At 47.7% G+C, this 13,601-nt stretch overlaps 1 protein-coding gene across 1 annotated transcript in view; it reads right to left on the bottom strand.

The window, feature by feature from the left end:
- Window positions 1-404: 404 nt before the first annotated feature.
- The window catches only part of LOC135918354 (RYamide receptor-like), a 262,805-nt gene continuing 249,608 nt past the window's right edge, over window positions 405-13,601 (bottom strand). The window contains exons 3-4 of the mRNA XM_065452029.1: window positions 3,526-3,616; window positions 405-1,037 (exon numbers count right to left, since the gene is read on the bottom strand). Coding sequence (XP_065308101.1) covers window positions 906-1,037; window positions 3,526-3,616 — 223 coding nt within the window. The 3' untranslated portion in view covers window positions 405-905. The remainder of the gene's footprint in view (window positions 1,038-3,525; window positions 3,617-13,601) is intronic.

Here is a 13,601-nt window from a genome sequence, read left to right as displayed (position 1 = left end):
GTAACTGGAAGGCCAAAGCGTTTGGTTGGACACTGAAAATTGATATTTCGAAACTGAGGCAGTCCTGAGAATTCGTTCCAAGTGGATATGACTTACGAACTCACTAGTTACAATTCGTGAGTTAAAATATGTGCCGCAAAACGATTTATTAAGAAGCTAATTAGCCTCTCTATGTTAATTATTGAAGTAAACATTTTGATAGCTAGCAGAAGAAATGGCCCCCTCATCTAGTAATTTAGGTGAATGTTTAATTGTGGTATCTGCCACTGGCATTTTTAGCAAAATATTTGGTGCAGCTGAAGCAAACAAATAATATATATATATATATATATATATATATATATATATATATATATATATATATATATATATATATATATATACCGATCGATGCGTATAGGACGTTCTCGGCCGTAACTTGGGCTTTACTCTTTTTCTCATTCTCGGCGACCGTCCCGCAATCGGCCGAACGACTTGTTCAGTACACCTTCAGCACTATATTTACGTTGCGATCGAGACTCGCCTCAAAGCGCATACGTATTAAAACCGACAGACTAACCCCTAAACCAGCCGCAGCACGTGTTCTCTTACAACAATCGCACCGTAACGTTCACTGCGCTTCGACAGCGTGGTCGGTTTCGCCAGCCACCTTCGACCAAGCGTCATATCTATACGCTCATCGCGCGTAACAATACGACCTCTGATCACAAGCCTGCAGGGGCACCGCTGGCATACAACGGCGCTCCAACCACACAAATTCACCGCTCGACAAATCGAGCGTTCGGTCTTTCAGCTCGCGCACTGAGCCTCGGCGAACGTCACCCGCGGCCACCGAGGCGACGCTACACGCTCTGCTCTGCGGCCTGCACCGGGCGCAGCGGCTCGTTGCGGTGCGGGGCCTCCGCTCAGGAGTAGGAGCGCATCGAGTAGCGCGTCGACACGGAGGTGGGCGTCTGCCGGTAGCAGCGTGCCTCCTCCTGCTTGCTCCTGGACGAGCAGCAGCGCATCCGGGCCCGGAACTCGGCGCTGAACCTCTCCTGCATGACGAGGCGAAAAGAAGAGCCAAAACAGCGGAAGCAGTCAGCACGCGTTCACGTGTACTGGTCGCCGACATGTTGGGGACGTGTCAACTGCATGCTAAGCGGTTGGAATGAGACTATATATATATATATATACATATATATATATATATATATATATATATATATACATATATATATATATATATATATATATATATATATATATATATATATATATATATATATATATATATATATATATACGAGAAGAGAGGGGGTTAACCGAGGGTCCGGATTTTTATTAGTCATATCATGAGAAGCCAACAAACACTGACTCCAAGGTCAACATAGGGGATATTACTTGTGTTTAATGAATGAAATAAAGAAACGATAAATTATTGGAAATTAAAGTGGATGAAAAAACAACTTGCCGCAGGTGGGAACCGAACCCACAACCTTCGCATTTCGCGTGCGATGCTCTACCAATAGAGCTAACGCGGCGCTGTTCCCCATCCACTTTCTTGGGTATTTATGTGTCCTAGTAGAACCCTGGGAGTGTTAGCCAGCGCCATCACTCACATACCTTGGCGGCGGACGTGGAACGTCCTTCTTGCCGCAGGCGTCACAGGAACGTGATCTTTTTGGGTGAAGGCAACTGGTCAATAAACCCACACATGCTACCTGAAGGCATCAATGTTGCCGGATTCGACACCCTCGTTATGTAATAAACGAGAAGAGAGGGGGTGAACCTCCCAGGGTTTTACTAGGACTAGGTTTACTAGGTTTTACTAGGATGTATATATATGTATATATATATATATATATATATATATATATATATATATATATATATATATATATATATATATATATATATATACACGAGAGTATGTGTTCACCGATACAAACTTAACGCGCAGTGTGAAGCCGTGCCGAAACCGCCGTGGTTGCTCAGTGGCTTTGATGTTACGTTGCTAAGAACAAGCTCCCGCGATCAAATCCCGGCCCCGGCCACTGCGAAATGCAAAATACACCCGTGCATTTAGATTTAGGTGCACGCTAAAGAACCCCAGATGGTGAAAAGTATTCCGGAGTGCTCCCCTCCCTCCCCACTACGGCGTGCCTCATAATCGAATTGTGGCTTTGGTAGGTAGGACACCATAATTTTTTGAAGCCGTGTCTTGCAGGTATTTTGAGCCTTGTAAATACTGTGTGACACCAAACTAAGAAATGGACAGAAAATGAAAACACAAGCGCTGGCTATTGGCTTTGTTTTATTCAGAAAAAAAGACAACAAAATTGCCTTTTGAACACTGCTGGCTGTGCATGTGCTCAACTAACTGCTTTTTATGGCAGAAAAAGTAAAATCCAAAGATCCTCAACCAAAGCAATCATAGGCACTAAAAACGACAAAAAATCAGTGCGTGAACTGATGACACCCAGTTTAGCCATACCGGAACCAAAATGGAGAGTCAAGGAATTCTGTATGGCGCCATGCATTCTCGAAGGCTGGCTTCATCCGCCCTAGTGGCGTAGTGGCTATGGTGTTGTGCTGCTTAAGCCCGAGGGCGCGGGGTCAAATCCTGGCCACGGCGGTTTTGACACGTAAGGCCCTAGAATTTCATTTAGAAGGTTGGCTTCTCACAAATCTATATCTCGAGTTCACTCAAAGCAGGACGCCGAGGCCTCATTAAAGAGTCCGGTGAGGCTCCAGTGAATCACATATATGCAAACTGAGTACTGCTAGTAACACGCAGCATGGGAGGCTCGTGTGAACGATTTTGAGCCATTAGAGATCTCCGCTTGCAACCTTATACCAGCGAGATGTGTGGCATGGGTTAAGAGCTAAGTCAGCACATTTCACAGGATACGGACGAGCTTATCAAATGTTACTTGACATCTGTAGCAGATACAGTAATATACGCGAACTTGCTAACTTTGCCGACTTCACTGAACAGATAAATGTGAGGTATCTGACATGCCTATTAGCATGATAACATGTTGGTGTTTTGCAGTCTCATTCCTGCCAGCCAACGAACTGTCACAGTTTTGTGCGGCACATCGCGATAATTATGTTTGCTGCACCTTCATGTTGCAATATGTTGCAGTATATGATTTAGTGAAAAAGATTGAATTTTTGGGTATCAATGCAAAAAAAAGGTGCTTGGCTTGGCCATCGTGCGACTGCAGTGTTGGCGGGTGAACTTGCCCTTATAACCTAGACACGACGAAGGGCAACTTGCAGGCACTTTCACGGCTTTGCTGCTTTCACACCATATGCATTTATATTCCTACTTCAAATTATGCTGCCTCAGCAGCTGTTAACTTCAAGGCTATATATTTTATTTTATTCCCTTGTAACACTTACGGAGTGTTGTAGTTGTATCTGGCATTACACAAGAAGCCTAAAGCTAGAGTGCTATGCCAGCAAAGTAGGAAATTTGAAGTAAGCTTTGCCTGGCGAAAGCGTCATGATTGCAGACAGAGACTGACAAATACTTACACTATATATGGCGTAAATGAAAGGGTTGTAGCAGGAATTGCTCATGGCAAGCCAGTGGGAGCAGAACCAAATGACGTTGATGTAGCGATACCTGAAAGCAGAAAATGGTCACACATGTTCAATGATGTCGAAAATACAGTGATGCATCTTGACAGTTTTCCAGCACAAAAAAAAAAGACGCGTACACGTCTTTGATGCAGAAAAATGGTGACAGACGTGAGTACTGTTTCATTCGATGTCTACTTCAATGATGTTTACACTACTACTACTACGGAGAACATTCAGACTTATTAGAGCCGAACAACCCAGCCCAAGCGCCAAATGCACTCAAGCAGCGCTCTGCAAACATAGTTTTGAGAGCGACAAACTTTCCCCCTCCAAGACAAGAAGTGCATTTTTAGGCGCCTTCACGAATGGGTACAAACTCATTGTTTACTTCATTCTCACGAGAATGCTGTCCAGATAACGGGGAGCGAACAAATCGCCGCCGCTGGCGGCTGCGAGAATTTCACCACAAGTGTTTTCGCCACATCCAAAGCAAGCGTCCTATGACGGGATCGTATTGTTCACGCCTTCCCCAGGTGCTGCGGGAACCTCATTGATTGTGTGGACAGTAAGTAGGGGAAATGTTCGCGTTTGTAAGAGAAACTCTGCAATACGCGTTCCACCACTGCCCAGAAGCAATGCGCGAGAGTGTCAGACGGTGGCCTCAACACATCGCTGTTCGAAGGTGCTATTTCGGTTTCATGCAATGATCACACGGTAGCCAATAATTTCTATGAGTAGCCCGCGCACAACGTTGACGTAGACCTAAGGTTTCGAGAGTACTTGAGCGCTTTGTATCACTTCTTGCCTTCATGCCTTCAGCACCTGTCATCACTCCTTTTCGTCTCTTTCTTTCACGTTAATAAGTTCTTTGGCTAATGTGAGAACCGCAGCAGTAATGGCTAAATAACTAATAACAAAAATAAGATTGCACCACTCAGGAAGATTAAAGAGAATTTCGTGCATTTTACATTACACAAACAATGAAAGATCAGGCGTCTTTTCTCCGTGGTAATAATACAAAAACGTTATATATATATATATATATATATATATATATATATATATATATATATATATACACATATATATATAATGTTTAGCACTGCATTACTGCATGCTAGCGCATTCCGTACGCTGTATTTCTTGAATATGTATTCACATATATATTATAATTATTGTGTAACCTTTGAGTGTACTCTCCCCCTTACACAATGCCTCTAGGGGCCTGTAAGGTATGTTTCAATAAACAATATATATATATATAGATATATATATATATAATACCAATACACACGCAATAAAAAGTCAGTTTCGTGATTCACAGTGTTGCTACGGCGTTCTTCACTGTCACTACAACGTGACGTGTGGTGGAGGTGCTTCTATCCGAGCAGATCAGAAAGACCAATACCAAATCAGTAGGCACGATGAGTGCTCTAGCGTCACCTGTCCTGCTGCAACAGCTTCGGGAGCCAGCGACCTTTTGTGGATCATCGGCTGAAGACCCAGAAACCTGGCTGGAAACCTACGAAAGAGTCGCGACATTGAACAACTGGAACTGCCAGGACACGTTGCGCCATGTCTATTTCTCTTTGAATGAATCTGCTCGGACATGGCATGAGAATCGAGAGTCAACCTTAAGGTCACGGTACCTGTTTCACAGCAGATTTCTTCTGGCCTTTACGAGGGTTGTGCGGAGAAAGAAGGCTGAAGTTCTCCTAGAACATCGAATGCAGCTACTTAACGAAAAGTCGCCATCTTCACTGAAGATAGACCCGCCTGTTTCGTCGTGCCGACCCCGACTTGCCAAAGGAAAAGAAAGTTTGTTTCCTGAGGAGGGCTGTGAAGCAAGACCTGTTCGCCGGACTGATTCGCAACTCACCGAAGGCCATCGCAGAATCTTCATCGCAAGCAACGGTCATCTGGAAGACGCTGGAAATGCGCACCAGACAATACGATCACCAAATAGTTAAGCGGAAGTACGAGGACCAAACACTCTTGGCACCGACGACTTGCGCCAGACCATTTGAGAATTGTACGTCAGGAGCTACAGAGGATGTTTCTGAGGTCGCAGCCTCAGGCGCCCTCTATTGCTGACGTCGGGCGAGAAGAAATGCAGCGGTCATTAGCAGTTCCCGAAGCGCAGCCGGAATCACCGCACGCCGCTGATGCTCGCCGCAGAGTCCGCCTCCATGCCTGCACCAAGGCCCTGTCACGCCGCAATTCCATCGCTAGCCTCTGCCCCCACCGCCTCGAGCCCGCCCGCCTGTGAGCCCACGCAACGCCCCAAGGAAGACTCACTTATGGCGGGCTCCAGACAACCGTCCACTCTATACCACGAGATGGGGCTACCAGGGTTCGCAGCCAATGCGCCGCCTCCACGGCTAGCGAACGACCACGAGACATCGCCGACTGCCTCGCAGTCACTTGGTGGAGGTCTCAACGAGCCTCCCGCTCACCGTCGCCAAGGCGTTACCTCTCGCCACAGAGCCGACCATTCACGGGCCCTACCCGTAGCTGGTCCTTTAGTCCATATCCGGAAAACTAAAAGCCATCGAAATGCCAAAGAACCATCCCGCCGACGTAGCGGCAACGCACCGACTCCTGAACGAAGTATCAAAGACAAAAAAACACTATCTAATCAAGACTTGACCACACGAGGTAGCATCACTGGGACAGCGCAACGCAGCCGTGACCCGACGCCGCACTCTAACTGCAACACAAGACAAAGAAACACCGACCTCGACGTGCTTATCGATGGCCACGAAGTCATTGCTCTTGTAGACACAGGAGCCAACTACTCCGTCATCAGTGGATTATTCGCCGCCAAGTTGCAGAAAGTCAAGACTGCATGCGAAGGCCCTAAAATTCGGACCGCTGGGGCGCGATTGGAGATCTTTGTTCGAATCATGCGTTTCGAACAACGATCTCCGATCGCGCTCCTGGAGTACACCTGATAAGGCCGACTGGAATCTACATGGCAAGAATGTTCATGACAGGACCTACCTTGCCACGTTCGTTTTGCTCCAACAGCGCTCGCGAGACGTGATTCTCGCTATGGACTTCCTGAGCCAACACGACAGAATCATCGACCTGAAGTCCAAGTCGATATCACTATCCGAAGACCATGTGATATTGCCAGAGAGCTCTCTGAGTCAACATCCCTTGAGTGTGCTTGAAGATCAAGTCAGCGTTCCGCCTCGCTCAACTGTGATAATTTCTGCCGACGCCAAAGTATCGGCAGATGGAGAAGGCGTCGTCCAGAGCGACTAGCATCTACTACTAGTCCGCGAAATTTGCGTCAGAAGAGGAATCATTCACTGGACGGAGAAAAAGCGAAAGTAATGCTGACAAACTTCAGCCAAGGCTACAAAAATCTTCGCAAGGGCACGAAGATCGCATACATCGAATAAATTCTGAAAAACAGCAATGCTTTTCTCCTCTCGAATTTTGTCGCATCTACTTCAACGGCCATAGTTCCCGCTCCAGCATTCGACATCAATACGAGTCTCCCCACGAATAAGCAGCAACAGCTCAGAAGTCTTCTTTGACGATACAAAGGCTGCTTTTCGATGTCATCGAGGATTCAAAACCAGTTGCTAAGCATAGCATACTAAACATGCATGATAATAATACATGGCATCATAGCACACCGTAGCATAATAATGATGTGCTCGGCCCCTCTGTCCGAGCCTGTACTGACTTTCGAGGCGGGAGCAAGAAGCCATAAAGCAATAAGTCGATGAAATGTTACGCGAATAAATTATCCAACCCTCGAAGAGCCAGTGGACATCTCTTGTAGTCTTGGTGAAGAAAAACGACAGAACCCTGCGTTTCTGCGTGGCTTGTCGTCGACTGAATAAGATCACTAAGAAGGATGTATACCCGCTGCCACTGGTTGACGATGTATTAAACGGGCTCTGCAGCACTAAATACTTCTCGTCGATGGATCTCAAGACTGGCTACTCGCAAATGCAAGTCGATGAGAGCGATCGCGAGAACCCGCCTTCATCCCACCGGACAGCCTCTACGAGTTCAAGGTCATGCCATTGAAACTGTGCTAGGCACCTGCACCGTTCCAGCGCGTGATGAACACGGTGTTAGCATGGTTGAAGTGGCAGACCTGTCTCGTATACTTAGATGATGTCGTTGTCCTCGCCGGCAATTTCGATATTCACCTTAGGTTGCTTGAGAAACTACTAATAGTAGTAACTAATAGTAGAAACTAATAGTAGTAGAAACTACTACTATTAGAAACTACTAATTTCAGATTTTCGGCAGTTTGTGTACACCAATCTGTTTCCCCTCATCGTCATTTGTGAGCCCAACTTGTCGAAATCAATAAGACTGTCAGGATACGAATTTATCATGTCATCAACAAATGGTGCATGCAGCAAAATCGTCATTTTTGTTCGTCGTGAACTCACCTATGTTTTGCAACCAATTGCGCCCCACGACGACAATCAATATATATGCATCACAGTTAAAAAGAACAAACTCTTGTTTACTCTCATAGGCGTGTATATATCGCCTTCCTGCAATTTCGATACCAAAAGATTTGCGGATATCTTGAGTGTTTGTCCCGCCCCATGGGTCATCGTAGGAGATTTCAATGCACACCATCCAGCATGGGGAAGTACAAGGACAAATGCAAGAGGACGAAGATTAGCAAGCATCGCCCACAATTATGGCCTTACTCTCCTGAACGATGGTAGCCCCACCTTTCTTCGAGGCGTGACATACGGCAGCTGCCTCGACCTTGCTTTCGTCTCCAACTCTCTCGCCAGATGTGTGAAGTGGTTTCCAGACATTGAGACACATGGGAGTGACCACATTCCCACCTATCTGAACATCAAAGGCTTGTCGTCTAGATCAGGCTTACGGAATACCATTCGGACGATTCAATGGGCCAACTTCAAATCTGAGATGGAAGATGCCTGCCGCGAGGGCCTACCATCAGGGTTAGAGCAAGCGATTAAAATGACGATGCAAAACTCCACTCGCATGATGACGACCTCTTCCACGCGGAATGACTTCGACATAGAATTAGAGCGCCTTCGAGCGCTTCGTCGCCGGGCGGAACGTCGATATCGGCGTACAAAATCAATTCATGACCTTAGGGCAGCCAGGAGGATGCAAAAGCAGATTCAGCGTCGTATGGATAGATTAGCGTCGGAACGTTGGGCAACGTTTTGCCAGAAACTCGACCCCCGCAAGCCACTGTCTCACATTTGGAAAACGGTGCAAGGTCTGCGTGGCCTTCCGGAACGGCGTTTCCCATTCAAGGCGCTAGCGCTTTTCCAAGGGCGGCAAGACATCGATGTCGCAGAAGACTTTTGTGCGCGGATCGCAGACCAAGCGACTCGTCCAGATCCTCCAGCCCGAGCTGACGTCCCCAATTCCCGTGATGGCCGCATGGACCTTCCTTTTACAATGGAGGAGCTCGAAGCGGCTCTAGCTCTCTGCAGGCGCTCATCATCTCCGGGTCCGGATGGTATATCATACCGGGCCTTGTGCTATCTCGGAGAGTCCGCACGGATAGAGTTGTTGAGCCTTTACAACTCCTCATGGCAGGAGGGAAATGTTCCTGACGAATGGAAAGTAAGCCGCCTGGTGCCACTCTTAAAGCAGGGCAAATCCCCATTAGAACTCACCTCTTACCGCCCAATAGCGCTGGCCAGCTGTGTAGGAAAGATAATGGAACGGATGATCCTTGGCCGCCTGGAATGGTACCTTGAATACTACAAGATTTATCCGATTTCCATGGCTGGTTTCCGACGTGACCGCTCTTCTATCGACAATGTAGTTGATCTCGTTTCCTATGTCCAGCACGAAAAGTCCCGTAAGCGTTTATCTGCAGCTTTATTCCTAGATGTGAAAGGGGCATACGATAACGTATTACATGAGGCCATTCTCGACGCCCTTGCGACGGTTGGCCTAGGTGGTCGAGTTTTTTTGTGGATTGCAAGCTACCTATCTGCAAGATCATTCTTTGTGTTAACTGACGATGGCCCAACTACGCGACGCTATACCAGCAGGGGCGTTCCTCAAGGCGGTGCTCTCAGCCCGACGCTATTCAACCTCGCTCTTGTTGGACTTGCTGAGTATTTGCCAACTACCATCAAAATTTCAATATACGCTGACGACATCTGTGTCTGGACTTCGGCAGTCACGCGTCCTCAGATACGTGCGCGACTTCAAAGAGCGGCCACTTTGACAGCGAACTACTTGTGTAAACAGGGTCTCAGCATATCACCAGAAAAATGCGCACTAGTAGCATTTACTCGCAAACCGATGACGCCTTATATCATCTCAATCAATGGGCGGACCATTTCCTATGTCCGAACCCACAGATTCCTTGGCGTAATTATTGACCGAGACCTCTGTTGGAGCCCGCACGTGGCCTACATGAAACGGCGCCTGACAGCAACTTCCCAGTTGTTTCAATACTTGGCAGGAAAGACGTGGGGGATGTCAGTAGACGCAATGCTTAAACTCTACAGAGCTCTCTTTCTCGGTTTTCTAAGATATAGTCTACCTGTACTGACCAACACCTGCAAGACAAATATTCGTGTTCTGCAGGCAGCACAAGCTCAAGCACTCAGAGTCTGCCTTGGTTTGCCCAGATGCACCTCAACAGAGGCAACTCTTGCGATTGCTCGGGACCATCCAATGCGAACTCACATTACGGTGGAAGCCCTGAGAACGCACATCAGACATTTTGCACGTGCCACCTATCACCACCTTGCAGCACTACCTTCAGACAGGCACCAATCATCATTCGCTAAAACTATCATCAAATACAACGACAAACTTCCATCGGGCTTCACCGCTGCATCTAAACCATCGATACCCCCTTGGTGTCTTATCAGCCCTACAGTCCATCTCAGTGTACCAGGAATCGGAAAAAAGTCTGAACTGTCGTCGCCTGTGCTGAAACAACTGTCTCTGCTTCTTCTGCACGAGAGGTACGCGGACAGGGAACACATTTATACCGATGGTTCCACAAACATCCAGTGTTCGTCCGGTGCTGTGGTTGTCCCAGCAAAAGCTATTACCATCAGCTTTAGGACAGACCACCCAACAACATCGACATCTGCTGAACTAGCTGCTCTTCGCGCTGCACTTCGTGTCGTCAATCGGGAGCCACCTCGACAATGGTCAATCTTCAGCGATTCAAAGGCAGCCCTACAATCTGTACTATCAGCTCTGCATCGCGGGCCATTCGAACAGCTCGTATTCGATATTAGATGCCTACTCCATACATCACAGGAGAAAGGACACCACGTGACGTTTCAGTGGCTGCCAAGTCACTGCGGCGTCAGTGGAAATGAAGACGCCGATAACGCCGCTCGGGCAGCTCTTGAAGACGCACAAGAAGAGGCCATACCGCTTTCACGATCCGACGCAGCTAGCAGACTTCGAGTGCTTGCACATGAGATCACGCTATCTCTATGGTGCACAACAACCAGCCAGACCACCCAGAGCAACCGTCAATACCACCTGCCCTCTTTGATGCATCTCTATAAGCCTACTGGACTGCGTCGAAGAGAGGCGACTCTGCTTTATCGCTTATGGCTGGGGGTGGCTTTCACTAAATCTTACTCCTTCCGCATTGGAATGGCTGACAACGATCTCTGTAATGCCTGTCTTTGCGAGGAGACGCTGGAACATGTTCTGTGCGACTGTCCTGAATTTAATGTTCAGCGACAGTCCCTGGCATCTGTTCTAGCGCGCCTTGACAGTAGACCATTGTCCCTCGACACGATTTTCACATGCCGCCGACAGAAGATATCGCAGGTGAAGGCGACAAAGGGACTACTTCGGTTTTTGAAAGAGACGGGATTGGACAAGCGGCTGTGAGAGTGACGTCGCGTACCATGCCCGATTGATGGACTCCAACGGACGATGTGTGTGTGCTGTGCTGTGTGCTCTCTCTCCCTCTCCCCCTTCCCCATCTTTAATCTCCCCCATCCCTCTCCCATGTGTAGGGTAGCAAACCGGTTAAGCCAAACTGGTTAACCTCCCTACCTTTCCTTCTCCACTTTTTCCTTCCTTCCTTACTAGAGGCCATCAAGTCATCAGGCCTCACTCTGAAGCCGGAAAAGCGTCGCGTCGCTTACGACAAGCATCTGTTCCTGGACCGCGTCATCAGCAAATCTGGACTCCGTCCTGATCCATAGAAGACATCTGCCATCGCTGACTTTCCACAAGAAGCGAGTGCACAGATTCCATTGCCTGTGTGCCCAATGCTTAATTTGCCAATGACTTTTTACACATCACCGAGCCATTGACATTTCTAACAAAATTCGACGTCCAGGATTCAGGTTTTTCGCTTTTGTGTTTGCAGCATCTGGACGATGGCGTTTAAAGAGGTGGTATTCGCACGTATACTTATCTTTCTCAGGTGACCGCTTTTCATCGACTAACAAACCTCAAACGCTATTGCTCGGCACAGGACGTGACTGCATGTATCGAAAGTTTCTCAAACGTTATCGATGAATCTATCCGTTGTCTGTTGTCACCGAACTTTGTGTAACCTGTGTGGGTAACTTTGTGTAAGGCAGGCGGGCACCAGCAATTACACTGGAACCTTGGACGAGTCATGAATGAAAGCCGGCGCGCTTGATCCGCTGATCCGATTTTGCTCATCACTCGCTGCGCTTGCCGCTATCGTTGTACTTGTAGTGTCGCTCGCTTTTGTGGGTACTTGTTCGCCAAATAAAAAGTTTTTTTCGTGATTCAGTTTTGCTACATTCTTCACCATTACTACAACGTGACAGTATATATATATATATATATATATATATATATATATATATATATATATATATATATATATATATATATATATATATACATGCAAGCAACTTGTTGTAAGAACACCTGTTTATTGTCCTCGTTTCCAGATTTCCCAAGGGTGGAAACAAAGTGTACAGCCTGTCTTTATACTATATTTTACCGCTTATCGAACTTTTATAAAGAACAGAAAGGAAGAAAAACAAAAGAATAGAAACAAGTTTGTTTGAGGGAGAGTGGAATTGATGTGTTTTATATTTATTTAATTTAGCTTGTTCAGAAACAGTGAAGGTCTTGCATAAAAAGACTAAAACAATGATTTCATTGAGGCACGCCATGGTGCGGGACTGCTGATAAATTTCAACGACCAGGCGAACTTCAACGTGCCCCCACTGCACGAGACACGGAGCGTTCTTGCGTTTCGGCCCCGACGAAATGCCGCTGCCGCGGCGGGGATTTCATCCTGCGACCTCGTGCTTAGCAGCTCAACACCATACTCGCTAATCCAACGCGGCGGGTAAGGAGAGAGTACATACGAGTATCCATGGCAATAGCCATTGAAGAGTTTGTGTAAGAAGAGCTTACTCTGACAAGTGCGCGATTTACTAGTGCGACCACTTCGCCTAAGCGAACAGACGCTGCGCAAGAAGCGGTTTCAGGTGAAAATTGAGTGCCTTTCCACTCTGTGAAGAAGCATGACCAGCGACGCTGTGAACTACACCTCCGCCGTGCCTCGGCATTTCACCATATTCGGCATCGGCCCACGTATGAGGAGTGCTTAGCGCCAGCTTCACCTCCGGCGCAGGTCGACCCACCATTTCCCTATCTAAGGGGTCGGCCCACGTATGAGGAGTGCTTAGCGCCAGCTTCACCTCCGGCGCAGGTCGACCCACCATTTCACTATCTTCGGGGTCGGCCCACGTATGAGGAGTGCTTAGCGCCAGCTTCACCTCCGGCGCAGGTCGACCCACCATTTCACTATCTTCGGGGTCGGCCACGTATGAGGAGTGCTTAGCGCCAGCTTCACCTCCGGCGCAGGTCGACCCACCATTTCACTATCTTCGGAGTCGGCCCACGTATGAAGAGTGCTTAGCGCCAGCTTCACCTCCGGCGCAGGTCGACCCACCATTTCACTATCTTCGGGGTCGGCCCACGTATGAGGAGTGCTTAGCGTCAGCTTCACCTCCGGCGCAGGTCGACCCACCATTTCACTATCTTCGGGGTCGGCCCAC

Source organism: Dermacentor albipictus, chromosome 1 (assembly GCF_038994185.2).
Source record: "Dermacentor albipictus isolate Rhodes 1998 colony chromosome 1, USDA_Dalb.pri_finalv2, whole genome shotgun sequence".
Taxonomy (NCBI): domain Eukaryota; kingdom Metazoa; phylum Arthropoda; class Arachnida; order Ixodida; family Ixodidae; genus Dermacentor; species Dermacentor albipictus.
Note: the sequence above shows the minus strand (reverse complement) of the source record. Positions and strands in the feature narration are given on the sequence as shown.